Source organism: Lonchura striata, chromosome Z (assembly GCF_050655825.1).
Source record: "Lonchura striata isolate lonStrDom1 chromosome Z, ASM5065582v1, whole genome shotgun sequence".
In the NCBI taxonomy this organism is placed as follows: Eukaryota; Metazoa; Chordata; class Aves; order Passeriformes; family Estrildidae; genus Lonchura; species Lonchura striata.
In genome coordinates this window covers 50062170-50078268 of record NC_140740.1, presented here as the reverse complement: position 1 = coordinate 50078268, position 16099 = coordinate 50062170, and the positions used below count along the sequence as shown (strand labels likewise).

The 16099-nt window shown below is 36.7% G+C and overlaps 1 protein-coding gene across 1 annotated transcript in view; it reads left to right on the top strand.

Annotated features, from left to right (window-relative positions):
* The window catches only part of CPLANE1 (ciliogenesis and planar polarity effector complex subunit 1), a 58167-nt gene extending 43085 nt beyond the window's left edge, over positions 1-15082 (top strand). The window contains 18 exon segments of the mRNA XM_085566482.1: positions 109-213; positions 700-792; positions 1455-1567; positions 1810-2008; positions 2274-2515; positions 3858-3948; positions 4565-4732; positions 5679-5792; positions 6161-6191; positions 7453-7584; positions 8406-8571; positions 10194-10255; positions 10654-10818; positions 12120-12232; positions 12555-12638; positions 13926-14095; positions 14494-14595; positions 14597-15082. Coding sequence (XP_085422608.1) covers positions 109-213; positions 700-792; positions 1455-1567; positions 1810-2008; positions 2274-2515; positions 3858-3948; positions 4565-4732; positions 5679-5792; positions 6161-6191; positions 7453-7584; positions 8406-8571; positions 10194-10255; positions 10654-10818; positions 12120-12232; positions 12555-12638; positions 13926-14095; positions 14494-14595; positions 14597-14638 — 2192 coding nt within the window. The 3' untranslated portion in view covers positions 14639-15082.
* The last annotated feature ends 1017 nt before the right edge of the window (positions 15083-16099 follow it).

Genomic DNA, 16099 nt, shown 5'->3' with positions numbered 1-16099 from the left:
AAATAAGAAAATGTTGGGGCCTCTAGTTGTGAGTTAGTATTATTGCTTTCAAAGGTGTCTAATTTTTATATTGTTAATAGACACCTATTTTGTATTACCACATTTTAGATGCAATGGATAAAGCAAGTATTACCTCAGCAGATCTACATTATTTGGCTTCTGTAGGAAAAAAACCAGCAGAAACTCAAGATGCAAGTACTAATACTAGCCCAGGTAAATGCTACATGGGTGATCTACAGAAACCAACTGTTACTAGTGTTGTTTCTTGATTAGTTGTGCTCTTCGATCAGTTTTCAAAATGCCGCAAGTTTGTAAAGGGGAAGCAATTTTTTGTTCAGTTTTCTTGTTTCAAAAATAATTAAACCAGAAAACAATGGAATAATTTCTAGTTGGAAATTAGAAAGCAGTAGTTAAAATAATTATAACTAAAAATATTACAGATGCAATTATGTAAGAGTCTCCTCATGCTTTCTGTAAGTCAGTCCTGCTGTGACTTTTTCTGAAAGCTTGTTTTAACTTGACTTTATCAAAATGCAATTTAGACAATGTTTCACACTTGATTGAAATTGCTTCCTTTCCTCTTCCCCCACTTTTCTTTGATTGTAAACTGGCAAATCAGAAATGTACACTCAGATAATGCCATTGGTATCTTTACATAAACATAGGCATTCTGGTCTTCTTTTTTTTCTTCCGATCAAGTGCTCAAATCATACCAGGATTGGGGGATCAGTGGTGGAAATGAGGTTTCCAAATTTCAAAAAAATGAGCTGGTCACGTCTGTTCCTGCATCAGGTGTGGCTGCAGTCTTTCTCCATTTCATTTGTTGTTTGGGAAGTCTGTAAAAGTATTACTGTTCTAACATGGGTTTTGTGTGTAAGTGGGTTTTGTACCTGAGACAGCTTAATGCAGGGTATAGGTAAAATGCTAATTTATCTGACATCTTGATACCCAAATCCTTATTTTGTGGATTTTAGCTTGATTTTAGTGCCCACTTTAATCTTTAGATTTAGTGTAATGTAGATCAAGTTAATTGATCAGTGGGGTGTTAAAACAGATCACATGAAATTGAGCTGCAGTAGCCTTGTTCCATAAATACATTACATAGATTTCAGTACCCAACTATTTTCCCTATGGTACTAAGAGAGCAAACAAATTTTTCTATTATTGTAAAATGCAACAGTGTTTTTCTGTTTGAAGATAATTTTACTATATCACATGACTCATTTGAGATAGTTAAATTAGAGGTTTTCATTTGAGTAATCTAATTTCTTTGGATTAAGTAAAGATGGAGATTATTTTTACCTAAGTAGGAGGGACTTAGATATTAATAGAAGTCTAGATGGCAGCTTATTCAATGCTTTTCTTATCATCTAGAGAATGCAGAGCTGTTTCTTAATAGTCTGAAATTTTTGTGACTTTTACTAAATAAATTCCTGACTATTATTTCCTTGTAGAATCATCCAGTTCGTCTGAGATACTACTGCCAGACATGTATTTAAACCAGAGTTTCCCCACTGAAGTCAGTGAGAAACCTTTACCATCCCATCTGTCAGATGCACCTGATTTGGTTAGTGATCTAGTGTACATATGGTTTAAATGCATTTTTAAGTATACTGTTTGTCTTCGTGAGTTTGGGTTCTTTGTATCTGCATGAGTCAGTTGTATAATATGGTAGGGAAGATTGTATTTATTTTGTTCCCAAAACAAAGTCTGTCATCTACAAATGTCAAGAGGTAATGGTGAGCAATGCACTATAAGCAACTTATTCAAAACCCATACTGTACAATTCTTCATTATCTTGTTGTTTAGCATAAACGGGAATATATCAGTGTGACTGACATTGAAGACAGTGACATCCTTAGCAATTTGCCCATAAAACCTGAGTCTGCAGAAGAGATAATTGCTGCACAGCAGAATGAGAAGCTTGAAATTCCATCTACTGCAAAACTTCATCACAGAGCAGCTTCTGTTACTAATGCAGTTCCACCTGGAGTACTTGAGAAGCAAGGTAAATGATTTCAGTTTTAAATCCAAGAAAAAGTAATACCACTCTTTTGTTGTAATACTCTCACAGAAAATCTGCAGCCTTTTCCCAATTAACCTCATGGCTTTTTAGTCTTAAACATAAACATTGATACATTTGACTTTTTTTGTAATGATTCTTGCCTTCTAAAACACCCTGTTAGGTTTGGGTGGTATTTATGCCTAATTATTTGCAGCTGCTTGTGGCTTATTTAGTGATACTGGTACATTCTTTTTTCCTTTTTTTTAAGATGATCATCAGAAGAATGTGTCAAACAAATTGCAAAAGAAAGATAAGTCAGATTCTGCTACAGATATTTTAACTTGGAACACAGCACATGAACATGGAGGAATTCTTCCTTCTTCAGGACTTCAATCCAAACTAATTAATAAAGAGTACTTTTCCACAAAGCAGAAGGAAATGGATATGCAATTACAGAAACTAGAGATCATAGCAGAAAATATGGATCAAGATTTCAGAAATTTCGAAATGGTGAGTGCTGACTGTTGGTTTTTAAACAGTTTATTTTTTCAACTAAAGACAAAACTTCCATTTTGGAACAATATGTTCTCACATCTGCTTAGTATCCGTTGAAAGATATTGAAAATAATATTTTTATATATAATATATCTAATATGTTTATTACATGTTTGTAACATTATATATAATATATATATTATCCATGTTATGATAAAATTTTTATATATATGTATATACAGTGTTCTTCCATATTTAGTTCTGAACGTGTTGGCTGACATGGTTGTTTACAGTGGACCAAATATTGGGTAGAATGGTGATGTTACTAGTGAATGGGCAGAACATATTTAATTTTTGTGTAACTGAGTTCAGGCTGGGCAGGAGACCTTTTTTGGCAAAGACTTCTGCAGTTGTACTTCTGCAAAATACTATTTGACTATTTTTGGAACCTGATCCAATTTGCTTCATAAAATACTTGCATTTTTGCCATCTTTATAAATCCTAATATGGAATTAAAATAAAATTGGGCTGTGATGGATTTTTTATGTGTCTTCTAACTCAGGGTATTCTATGATTCACAGAAGTGTAAAGTCCTCATTGTGTCACTACACACAGTTACTACGCTCAGGTGGATTATTTAATCACTTCTATTCTTCATCAAGATTGTTATTTAAGTCAGATTTTTTAAAAGACCACTGTAGGGAAAAAAAAATCTTGGTATATCCTGTATTTCAGGACCAATGTTTCAGCATTTCATAGCATCTGGATCTTAAAGCTTCCGGGTATCTAGCCAAATCCTGAAGAAAACCCCCTTTTTTCCCCTGTTTTTTAAGTTCATACTAGTTGGTCTTTCCTTTTATAACGATTTCTTATGTATTACATGTCAGTTATGAGATTTGTTCTTTTTGAGATTAACGCTCAGTAAAATGTCTCACTCTGGGTTAGTTTTAGTTTTCATTTTCTAGTTTGAAACTTCAGACTTATGAAGATGATGGAAGTATTTTAATATCTGGGTTTTAGATAAAATATATATTGGAAAACTTCAGCTACTTTAAACATAATGTGATCAGTAGGAGTAGGAGTAAAACTGTTCAAACAAATAATAGTGTTTATATGTATTTTCCTCAAAGTAAGTATCCAGAAAATTGTAATTCTCGCATGAAATTAATCTACTTGGGCTACTTTGATTCTTGAATATTTTTGTTTGTTTTCAGTCAGAAAACTTGCATTAAAATGTTCAAAACATTCAGTCAAGAAAAATATATTTAAAGTGGACTTTGCATAAATATCTGTGGTGTAAGTCTCAGAAATACCTTGAAGAAAGTATCATTACCTAGTTTTTGGGTTTCACTTACAGTTAGTGAAGCTGATAGATTCTGAAATGGATGCTGATTCAGACCTTGGTGCTCATCCTGCAGTCTCTGAAGCTACTGGAGTCACTGGTGCTGGTATGTGTCCAATTAACAGAAGGATAATAAACTTGCCATGGAATATGCATCTTAAATAAATTCTAGTTACCAAAGGTGTTACTGAAGTATGAACCAAAAATACCACAGAAACAAATAAAATAAAAGGTAGCTGATCTGAATGTTGAGTTATAATATCTTCTGATTTTATTGAAATCTTGTATCAGCTTAAATATTTACTAGAGCAGATGTATTATTTATAGTTTATTTAACAAATAACTGTGTAGTGCCTACTTATAGCTCCTGGCCAGTGCCAAGAACATAATCTGATCTACTTATGGAGTTAATACGGAGCTGAGTGGTGGAACCAAATCATGACTGTATCTGTAATCATATGTAAGACGATATTTAAGATGTCCTTTAGACTCACACAGAGCAACTCCTGGTCCAGTCATTTTCTTTGTGTGCACAGGACTGGTTCACACAGCACAGTCCTGGAAGTCTCCTTCCATAGGGAGGCACAGCTGATCCAGGTCTGAGCTGTTGTAAGTAACAGATAAATTTAAAATACCACTAATCAAGATATAGAAGGCATAGTTTCTGCATTGTGAGGATTTGCCATTGGTCTACACTAAGTACGGGTTTTTTTTCTCCACAGAATCAGAACATCATTTGTCAGGCATGATTTTTGAAGATGTTACAGATGACCAAAAGGAAAGCTTCAACTTGAAATATCCTGTGCCCAGTTCTACTACAGTGGATGCACACTCTCCTGCCTCTGCAGCCTTGGCTTCTAAGTCTCCCAGTGGCCTGAAATCACCTTCTGGTATAACTTCTATTGTGTATTTTTCCCCTTTGCATCTTTTAAAAATAAGAAAACCTTTTCTTCATGCTGTAATACTTCTTCATGGCTGTTACACAAAATGTTACATAATGCCAGTGAGCTCATTAAAGTCATGAGCCTTTCTAGATTGCATTATTTAGAATGGCTTTGTTGATGTGCTCTGATAAAGAGCACATGGCATAAAAGTATCACTAAGCTTTGAAAACAGTTCAGCAGTGAGTCATACTTGCACTCAAATTCACTGTTATTGAAATAAAATAGTCAGCATTGGGTCTGTTTCTGAAGCCCGTCACTATGTTGATTTGCACTTATTTACCTAAGTGAATATAAATGTGATATCACAGAAAACTCAAAGCTTCCTTCAAAAGCTGTTTTGACACCTCTGTCAACTACCTATGTCTAGAGAGGTGACATCTCTCTTAAATCCAGTCTACATAAGCAAAATCGATTGATTTATTTCTGTGTACAATAACTACTATCTATGTCTTAAAGGATTATTTTATGATGTCTAATAATTTTGAATACTGAAGGTAAATTGATTTTAGCAATTATAAAGACTGTGGTAGCATTAAAAGGAGGAGGGAAAATATTCTGCAAGTAATTTGTTGCCTGAGATTAAAAATGCAGTTGTGTTGTTTTCTCTGTGTATTGCCTGCATTGCTTGCAGTCAGGCTCCCAAAAGTGGTATGTGCTTTGTACATGTGAATGTGCATTTGATAGCCATATTTACAGCAATCTGTCTTAAAAGGTATTAAAATGTGGTTCCTGTGTCTGTACACAGCACAAGTGAATCTCAAATAGTACACACACCCAGTTAAGTTTTGAAAACAGTAATAGCGTTTTCTATGTATAAACTTGTTTTTTAAGTATAAACTTGTAAGCTAAGAAAACTGTAGGTGATACTAAGTTAAAACTATAATTTTTTGAGATGGAGAGATTAGTTTAGGAGAGGAAGTGGTGTTCTTCCTTCCAAGACAGCCATACTGCTCTTCAATTCCATCTTCTGAATTCCAAGCTTCTTCTGAATACCTGGATTCCTCAAGTGAGTGTCAATCATTAATTTTCCAAGAAACACTGTATAATTAATTGGAACAGACTATTTCCAGTTTGTTGATCATGGGAGAAAACTGTAAACAGTGACAATATCTTCCTAGGAAAACTGCCCACAAAAACCTGGAGCTGTTAATTGTTGTTCTCTGGAGCCTCTGTGCTCACCTGGCAGTCAGTGACTTGTTGTCTTGTAGGCTGTTAAGCTTATGTACAATATTAATTTATTTTTAATGTCAGCTGTCAAATGTCAATTGAGGTTGACTTGTTTCTATATTTTATCCCACCGGCTGTTTAACATATGTATGATTAGTGTATGTACAAGTGCAAAGATATTGCTAATAAGGATTGTTTCTGTTTCAGGTTCTCACATATGCAGAGATATATGTCTTGGGTATGTATTTTGGGACTGGTGTTATTGACAGTTTACCAAAAAGGTGACTGTCAGGGTGGAATCATCACTTTATAAAAATCAAGGCATTAATTTTCAAACTTAATAAAACCCCTTCTGTTAGCTAATTTCAGACATTTACTCTGACTTTTGTGGTGCCTGTAGGATTTACTTCATGCAAAAGCTCTAGAAGCATTTGAAGTTCTTTCCTAATTAAATGTATTGGAGCTGTTAATGTAGATGGGGCTCTTGTCTATGTGCATTTGTTATTTCTTCAATTTGCAAACCACCTTTTCAGCAAAATACATGAAACTGCTATGGGTAGTTTTCCATGAAGACCAGCTATCACCAGAAAGTTTTTAAAGTCTTGCAGTGTGAGAAGTTTTAAAATCTTAAAGTGTGAGAAGTGTAAAGCAACAGACTGGAGATTTCAAAACTGTAAAGAGCCTATGCATTAAATAAAATGGTCTGACATATATTTTTACTTTTAGCTACTGTTAGTCTTCTGGAGCCAGTAGAAAAGAGTAGTTAGTTTGTTTTCTTCCTGGTCATTCTGCTCCATTACCCATTTTTATTGCTTTGTTTGAAGCATAGCAGTAAACTCAATGGTTTATTCTATTTTTCTAGTATTTTAAGTGTAACTGGTTGTTGTGACTGAAGTGGATTAGGAAGTGGTTACATAAGGTGGAGTATGGGTGTGAGGCAAAACTTTAGCAGACACTGATAGCTTGTAGTCTTAAACAATGAGATTTGTTTTTTACTGGGAGCAACTGATTAAAAGAGAGGAAAGAAATTGGAAGAATTTAGGTGAAGCTGTGCTCTCACTGACACTGATTCTTGCTCAAAAGGTCATGGATATTTGGGTACCATTGAAACTGGCAGCACCCTCTAACCTTATCTCCTCATGGGCAGCAATACAAACCCTGTGGTGCTGCTGGCTGCCAGGCTCAGCCTCCTGTGGCTATCAGGTGTGTGAACTAGCTAGGCTAACCATGTTCACACACCACAGCAGAGCTCAAGCATTTCAGTTGTGGATCGTCCTTCTGATGGGACAATCAGATCTTGCTCCTTCTGTCCTCATCAAAAGCTCTCTCAAGTGTACTAACCCAGTGGAGATGTGGGGAAAGAGTATTCATTCCAAAGGCTCTATGGAAAACAGCCTGGATATTGTTGTTTTAAGTATAAAAGGAAGGTGTTTAGCTTGTTTTTGTGGGAATGTTCAGCATTAATTTAGTAACAACTTTTTCTCCTACCTAACATCAAGCTCTTTAGAAGATCCCCTGCAAATTACTGGTCCGAGTGATGTTACTGATGTGGTGAATGATTGTGTGGTGGAAGGTGACACCTCTTTGCTGGAGCTTGGCTTTGCAAGAACGCAGGCTAAGAAAACCTTTAGGTAATACCATGGCTTTTTGTTGTGTGTTGCTTAAATCATTTTAACCCTGGTTATTCTTGTAGTTCACACCCTGTAAACAATGGAAGCAAGTATGTGGTTTGATGTTAATGGGACTAGTAGAGCTTTTAATCACCATGAACCTACTAGGCATTATTCTCAAATGTACTAATTCTAGTATTCTGGTTTTGAAATTCTTTCCTTCCCATTTGTTTTTTCCTTCCTCTGCTAGGTATAGGCTGGAGCACACTGTTCTTATACAGCAGATTCAGTTCAGACCTTCAGGTATTTTAAAGCAGTTCTGAAAGATACAAGTTTCCTGCCAGTGGTACAGCAGTTTCAGAAACTTCCAGCCCCAGATTCCAGCTGTCATGCTACCCTCCCTTCTGGAAATTTCTACACCTTCCTGACTGGCAGTTATAAAATCAGCTGTGTTCTTTCATGAGAGAGGTCAAAGTGACAGGTGTTTTCTACTGCAGTTTGGAATATCAATTGCTGGCAAGATAAAATAATGCAGCTGTTCAGGTCACCAATCTGCTGCATTGGTGATACAGTTCCCACCAGTTTAAGGTCTAGTTCTATTATCTGAATGTAGCAGATAAGTGCAAGAAAAATTTTAGAAGATGTCTTGGAAATTACTTGTTTACCAGGATTTTATGTAGTAGAATTTTGCAAAAGAAAATTTCCCCTCTTGTTCATTACTTATGCTTCCAGCTGTGTCAGAATTTTAAAGGGTTTTCAGTATTTTTGTTATATCATGTAGTTGTCATTGTTTACAATTTACAGCATGTGCTAGATAATTTCCTGTTTACATCTGCCCTCAGAGTTCTTGATTCTGCTTCTGGGCATTCTCAAAGAACAGAAAAGGAAAGGAAAGAGATACAAACATGGATGAAAAGAAAGCAAAAGGAAAGAATGAGAGAATATTTGAAGAAACTGGATGAACAAAGACAGAAAGAACATCATCCATTTAACCTGAGAAAAAATGTGGTAAGAATAACAGGTGTACTGAAGAATAACTGTTACTTATTATACAAGTGTTGTTTATTCAGGTTAGGTAATAGAAAGGCTGGGAGTGATTGGGGTTTTTTTCCTGTTGGAATGTATGGTTTCTACATGTATGATTTCATTTTACTGGAGCTGGCCATAGTTGTGTCAGGTAAGTAAATACACCTGTGTTCTTCACAGGCTGCAGTGGTGACCATTGGCTGCAGGTGTATTACAAAGTAATGCAGGTGGCTCTCAACTGTGATGGATACAGCTGCAACATTCACTGATGAGAGATGTGTTTTTAAGGGAGTGATAGCTCCAGCTGTTCATATGATGTGTTTACACCTTGTTTCATCTTCCCACACACCTCCCAGGGAATGTAAAAAGTGGAGTTCAGATGCCAGCATCCCTTCAAACATGGCAGGCTACTGAGGGCAGTTGTCTCTGTCATTTACCCACACTGGAGTGCATACAAAAATCATAAGGGGTTAGCAGATAAGCTAGAATATGCCATGTATGTCAAGTGTCTTAGGAAATTTTTGCTGAAGGCTGGTTTCAATGAACAGTCCACTCACAGAATTTTTTAAATTTTAAATTTAATTAGTAAAAACATATTTATGCCTGATCTGGAAATTTTTCTGTGCTGGAAATACTAGAAAAATTTTTAAACCATACAAAAGCAGTTCAGAAGACATTTTTCAATCAGTATTAACTCTTAAAATATGCATTTGCCATCTGGATGCCTTCAGGACCTGAAAAGACCCTGCTGAGTCACAGGAAGCTCTAGAGCTACAGGAGATGACAACACCAAATATATTTCTATACTTTCTACTTATTGAATTCAGGATATGCTGTAGGTAATTCCAGGCTGAAGCTCTGCTTGTTTTAACTCCAAGAAGCAATTTTGTAACATACGCAAGTTCCCTGTGACTAAATAATTCAATTGTATTCACTTTCAGAAAGAGTAACAGATCTATGTGAAATAAAGTATTTCCTCTGAAAGATTAAACAACCTTTTTGAGCTGACCTGGGATATTCTTCTGTACATGTGTGGAGAGAAGTGATTTAAGAAAAATGGGTCCTGCTTCTCACCCTTTCCTGTGTTGTCAACCCCTTAATATACACTTGATGCTTTTGCTATGGGCTGTTTTCCTGAAATCATTAGTGTAGGGATTCCCAGCTTTCACTAGATGGTTTGGGTTTGGTATAAAGAAAAATTAAAGACTTCAAATTGTACTCTAGCAAACACAGGTCAACGTGCAATCTTGTCCAGTTTTATATATCAGGACAAGATTGCACGTTGACACTGATTTTTAGGGAAACTGGAGGTGAGGTCATTTGAAACTTTGTGTTTGACTGTGAGGACATTTCCTAGGAATATTAATATTTTAAGCATATGAAGTATGGAACATGTGAGTGTAGGATTTCAGTATTTTTTTTGAGACTGGAAAATTATAGAGACAATCTTACTTGAATTTCCTGGTATGGCCATATTCTTTCATAGTGGTTTTCTTTTCTGAAGAGTTTCTTAAGCAGTAACTTTCAAGTCAAGTAAAGTGAGAGTGAGAGACTGGAATGAGACCATAGTACATAATTAAAGATCTTTATACTTTCTTAAACAGCATCATAATCCTACTTCAAAGGATATTAGAGTCTTCCAGAAGAAGAAAGAAGAAAAAGACAAGTAAGTTGCTTTTAAATTCTTATTTTCATATTAGTTTTCCATTCCTGAGAAAGTTGTAGAGATAGTTTTAACTTTATTGCTTATGAAACTTCAGATATGAATGAAATTTCAACCAAAAGAATAAGTAATTAATGTTTCCTTTACCATTTAGGAAAACTCTGAACATTTTTATCCTTTGCCTATTTTTGTTGCTTTCCAAATATCATTGTTTATTTTCTTTCCCCAACAATTAGGTAAGAAATGTGCTAACTTTTTGCTAATGATATCTTAAAAGGCTTAGTATATTTTCTGTGCAATCTTGTAAAAAATACTCTTCATGTAGCCTTACAGTACTCACAAGCCAGCTGTGGTGAAATGAGTGACAGCATTAGGTAATGTGTAATATTATTTCTTCACAGAGCCATGTTGTTAGAGCATTACAGAATCAGAGTATCGCAGGCACTTTCTCTGGTGAATGAAATGTCGTCTGAAACAGTGGCATCACGAGCAAGTGATCACAGGACATCGTCCAGCACAAGATCAGCTCAAGCTTACAGAAGGAGGAAGGTGGCACCTAGTACAGGGTAACACTCTAAGCATTAAACCTGTTGTGTTCCACTGGTGTCTTTACCTCCAAATTTTGTAGCAAGTTTAGACAGGAATGGTTTGAGAGAAAAGTCATATGCTGGTGGAATCAAAGATACAATTTGTCTGGATCAGAGGACTCTCAAGTCCCTGTTCCAGGCTTGTTAAAACCAGTACTGCAAATCTTGGAGGGAGCCTTAAAAATGCCTTTTGGAGCACCAAATAAGCAAACCCAGGAGTTAGCCCAACTGTAAGCAGTGTCCTAATCCATTCCACTCAACATCAGTTCCTTTACAGTAAGCGTGGATAAACACTGGAACAGGCTGCCCAGTTAGGTGCTGGAGTCACCATCCCTTGAGGTGTGACTGGATGTGACATTTGGTGCCAGGGTCTGGTTGACAGGCTTGTAATCCCATCAGAGGTTGTACATGATCTTGGAGGTCCTCTGCAACCTTAGTGATTCCATGAATTCCACTGGACTATAACTAGAAATATAGACCTGAAAGCATCTAACAACAGGCTAGCAGCGAATAAAAATTCGGCTCTGCAAACTCTGGACTTGTTCTCTTTCTTGTTAATTTTCCATTACTTAGGATTTTACTTGTTCTTACTTCCACGCTTTGCTTATTTCCTTTTGAGAAGATGGCTGTATCTGTGTGTTATGAACTGACTGATACATTTACTCAGTTTGATGGTATTAATGCTATGTATATGTGAAATACAGGTGTATATTACATTGCAGTTTTTCTTCTTATAGATACAATTTTATGCTTTTCAGAATAATAGGGAGAACTTTGTACTTACTAGGTAATCCTTTAATTTAATACTTCTGCTTCTCTTTTTCAATACAGTGTCTTTTTTAGTTACAGTTCCAGGATATAACATTAAATTGAAGGTAGTCAGTGCTGTGCAGAGCCTGCAGGTGGGGTCCAGGGGAAGTTTAAGTGCATCAGCCCAGCCAGAATCAGACATGCTAAGGAACATCATGCAGGAATCCACTTAGGAGTGGAAGGAACTACTAACTAAGAAGTTTTGTTGGACCTAAAGAGGTTCTGTGTAAAGCCAGTTTGATGTGTCTTCACTGTGATTGCAGCAGTTCTGATTCTGGTGAAGCTTACTGGCCCCTAAGCAGTGTGATTCTGGTGATGCTGGTCCTCAGCAAAGTGGGCTGATTGTGATTTCTCTGGCTTTTATGCCTCTTCTGAATATGCCTTGTGAGGTCTGAGTTGAGGAATGGTATATGGTACACAGTAGCAAGTATTTAAGATTTGTTGTGTCATTTCTTTTTGTCTTGTTGCAGAGGGCATTTGAACAGTCTTGTTCTGGCAGAAAGGAGCAGAAGTGCTGCCAAACCTGGTTTTGGTCAAAAAGTACAACATTTCACCCCAGCTCTTGGTTTTACAGAGTCCAGAGGTAAGAACGGTAATGAAGGTTCATATTGAAAAGGATCTTCAGGTGACTCCTGGATTTTTGGGAGGGATATCTGTGTAAAAATCAAATTTATAATCCTGGATGTTTCCTGTCCTGAGGCTTTTGCAATTCTGCTGCTATTGTTTTGCAGAATGATGGGAGTTACCTTTTCTTATCACTTCTCTTTAAATCCAGCATACTATAAATTGCCATAGCAAGAGTACTGTGTAATCCAGGCAGCAAACTTGTAGATGAAAATCTCTAAGCATCTCTGAGTATATTTGATCTGCATTTATAAAAGGAAATGCTTACTTTGTCTTTACAGGAAATGCCTGTATGCTCCTTCAGAAAAGTACCTCCAGAAGAAGACTGAGAAATGCTACAAACTGTCCTGTTACGTTTAGACACTGTAAGTTACACAGAACAATGATGTAGTGCTACATAATACAGGGGGGGAATAAGATGCAGATACAAAATTTGTTTAGAAGAGTAAAATTCATATTTTTTTCCCCCACTTAAAAGTATTTTTAATTAGAAACTTGTGAAATATCACCTCTGTTTATTTTCTGAACAGTTTTAGCCAGATGACAATTTCAAGATTACTGAAATAAGTGTGCTTGATTTTGGTGAATTCCTGAAACACGTGTTATGAAATCACAAGGGACAGAGGCTTTGAGTTTTATCTTTCATTTCAAACCCACTGAGAGAAAGTTAATTACCATCCAGGATACAAGAGTTATGCCTCTCCCTTACTTTTCTATGCCAATTATTTTCCAAGCTCATTAAAATAGGAATTGTCCTTGTTATCCTCTGTATAATAGCCGTCTAATATATCATTTTGTCATAATGTTAGCATGGAAAAATTTGACTAAGCTTAACAAAAAATCCTCTTTGGATTTTAGTGGTACTTTTTCCCGTGCCTGTCTTTGTTGGTCTGGATCCCCAGAAGATTGTTCCTAATCAAATTCTTTAGCAGATACAGTACTTGTTAACAGCAGCAGAATTTCTGATCAAAGAATTAGAAGTGAATCACTCTGAGACTTAGGAAATACTGCAGCCTGATTCTATTCTGCCTTACACCAGAATTATACTATTGGCATAGTTTGGACAGTCAAAGGTCAATGTATTTGACTTGGCAGTATAGGAAATTGGCAGAAGTAATAATAAGCAGAAAGGCACTTTTCCTGAATCTGCTCTACTTATGTGGAAAAGTAATTTTTCTCCATTCCATATATTCACTTTTTAAACATTATATTCAGGCTGATCTTTCTCTGATTTCCTGGCACCTTTTTGTATCTGTTTTCCCAGTATATCACATCACTGCTAAGGGTTTCGTGTCTTCTGAAGAGGCATAAATTCAGAATTTATTTAGTTTAGTCCTTTGCCAATAAGGAAGCAATGTGCTTTTGGTGGAGGATGGCACCACAGAGCTGTAGGCGCCATGCATGGTCCTGTTCCACTTTGTGTTCTGCCCTGGGAGGGCAGTTCAGAGCGTGAGACTGGAAGGAACCAGCAGCCTTTTCTCACCATAGACCCACAGGAGTTCTAGATGACAGAGCTTGCAGTTTTCACATGGATTTACACACAGCTTCAGTTCCTAGAACCTGAAGCTTCTATTCTTGAAGGAGTTTCAAGAGATTGAGGTGAAAAGTGCAAGACGAGTTACCCTGCTACGGTTGGCCTGTTCTCTCCTCAGCTGCTGAGTGCAGAGTCAGCAGAAGCTCAACACAAAAGCCTCCTCAGGTTGCCACTGCAGTTCAGACAGAAGATGTTGATCCTGACGCTGATCGAGATGTGGTGAGTCCATGGACTGTGCCTGATGATATCCAAAGAATACTTCAAGATACTCATGACTCCATGTTCCAGGTAGAGTACCTACTTATTCTATAAACTATTTGATACTTGCCACTTAATATTTTGTTTACTTCTGCTTTATCTAAAATGTGCTTCTCTATTCAAAATACGTGGGTCAGATAGATACAGAGAGTCATAAATTATGGGGCTTCAGCAGAACCATGCTATTTTTTTTTACAAATGCAGTTTTGTGAGCCTTGAAATTGAATGTTCTTTTTAACAACCATAGAGACACATTGTCTGCCCAGGCAACAGACACCAGTGGGAGGGCATTAAGAGACAATAGACTGCATTTGTTGCAGAATAATCAGACCTGTAACTGGATTTGGACATGTTTTAAAAGAGTGGGATAATTTCTGCTGTCCATGAATGAAGCACAGTGATCAGTTCATCTTCTCTGTCCCCAACAGACCTCTTCAGTGCACAGCATGATTTTCTCTCCTCTCGGCAGTATCAACACCAGCAATGGTTCTGAAAGCACAGGGAGCATCCTCAGCAAGCTGGACTGGAATGAATGCAGTTGAGGCTATGATAGCAGATGTGGAGGACAAGTAAACAGTTCACAAAGTTTCCAAATAGTTGCTGGTGTTTGGGTTTTGTGTTTTAAAATTAGTAATTGTTCTACTTAAAATGGATTGAGGCTTGTATTGGTTTCCTTCTTAAGCAGCGTGGAAATTCTCACTGTTACCAGCCTAGCCTAGATGAAACTGAATTCCTTAAAATGTACTTTTCCTTCCATATGTTTTCAGGTCAAGAAGAACTAAATATAGTTGGTAAAGGCCAACCCATAGTCTTAAACAGATCTGGGTCAGCTTCTTTACATAGAAATATAAATAAAACACTAAAAAATGTTATTTTAAGAGCAGTGTACAACTGTTTTACTTTTGCATTTAATATTCAACATTATTATGAAGTTATTTTTGTAACGTAAGGGTTGTGATAAACAGGTTTAATAAAAGTGATTTTATTTGTTTCTGCTGTAAATGATTTACACATGCAGCACTCGTAATTATTGCTGTGTACCACTAGGGCTGTATGTGTACATGTGCACCACCCTCATATTTTAAACCCAGTCTACTTGTGCAGTTGTTTTGAAAAATCTTACAAGAGTCTGAACGATTGACAGAAAGATGTACAAATAGTCAGAAATGAAAATAAAAAGTAGACTTTTGTTAGGAAAGTCAGGCAGCAGTGTGAGACAAAAGGGCAAGTACTTCCTGGGGTAAAAAAAAAATTACAGTATTGCTGTTCCTCCATCTGCAGGATGCTGCTGTTTAGAGCTCCTTCAGCAACCCCCAGGGGTTTGTAAAACAATTTCCCCTGTGCTCAGTGACCATCAAGTAGTTGTGATGTCTGAACAGATGCAGCTATGGTGACTTCTTCCCAAAGGTTTTTATTTTGTAGTGAAGAAATATTATTTTTTCATGGAAGTCAAAGGTGTATTAATTTCCAGTGGTTAATTACTGTCACCCCAAGCTATAATAGTTAAAAACCCTAAAAATGTCATGTTTCCAAGTGAAGCTGCACCTTGGCAAAAATAAAAAAATAAGATTCAGAGGGAGACTGTTACAGGATTACACACATGCTGGGATAGAACTGACAGTTCCTGTAGGCTCAGAGGTCCAGGCTAGCCATGGGAGTTTTTTAGCAGTCCTCAAAATCTGCATCAGCTTTTTTTACAGGATTGAGTTTGGTCATCTTCAAATGAAAGGGGTCAGTGCCTTCAAGAGCCAATCCAAGCATGAAACTGTGACTTTACCCAAAGTGGAATACTGTGTTTCTTCAGAGTGGCAGCAAACAAATCATCAGGAAACACTTTCTGTTCCTGGTGGAAAAATACTGTAAAAAATACTGGTTTAGCCAAGTGTGGAAGTCTTGTTATGCCCACAGCCATCTGTGAGAAGGAAGAGAAAGTAGTCAGTCTATTTCATTTTAACAGTCATAAAGGAAATACTTTCTTGATGTGCCTCCAGATCCACAGCATCACAAATCATTAACACAGGGGCAGAGAGGCAG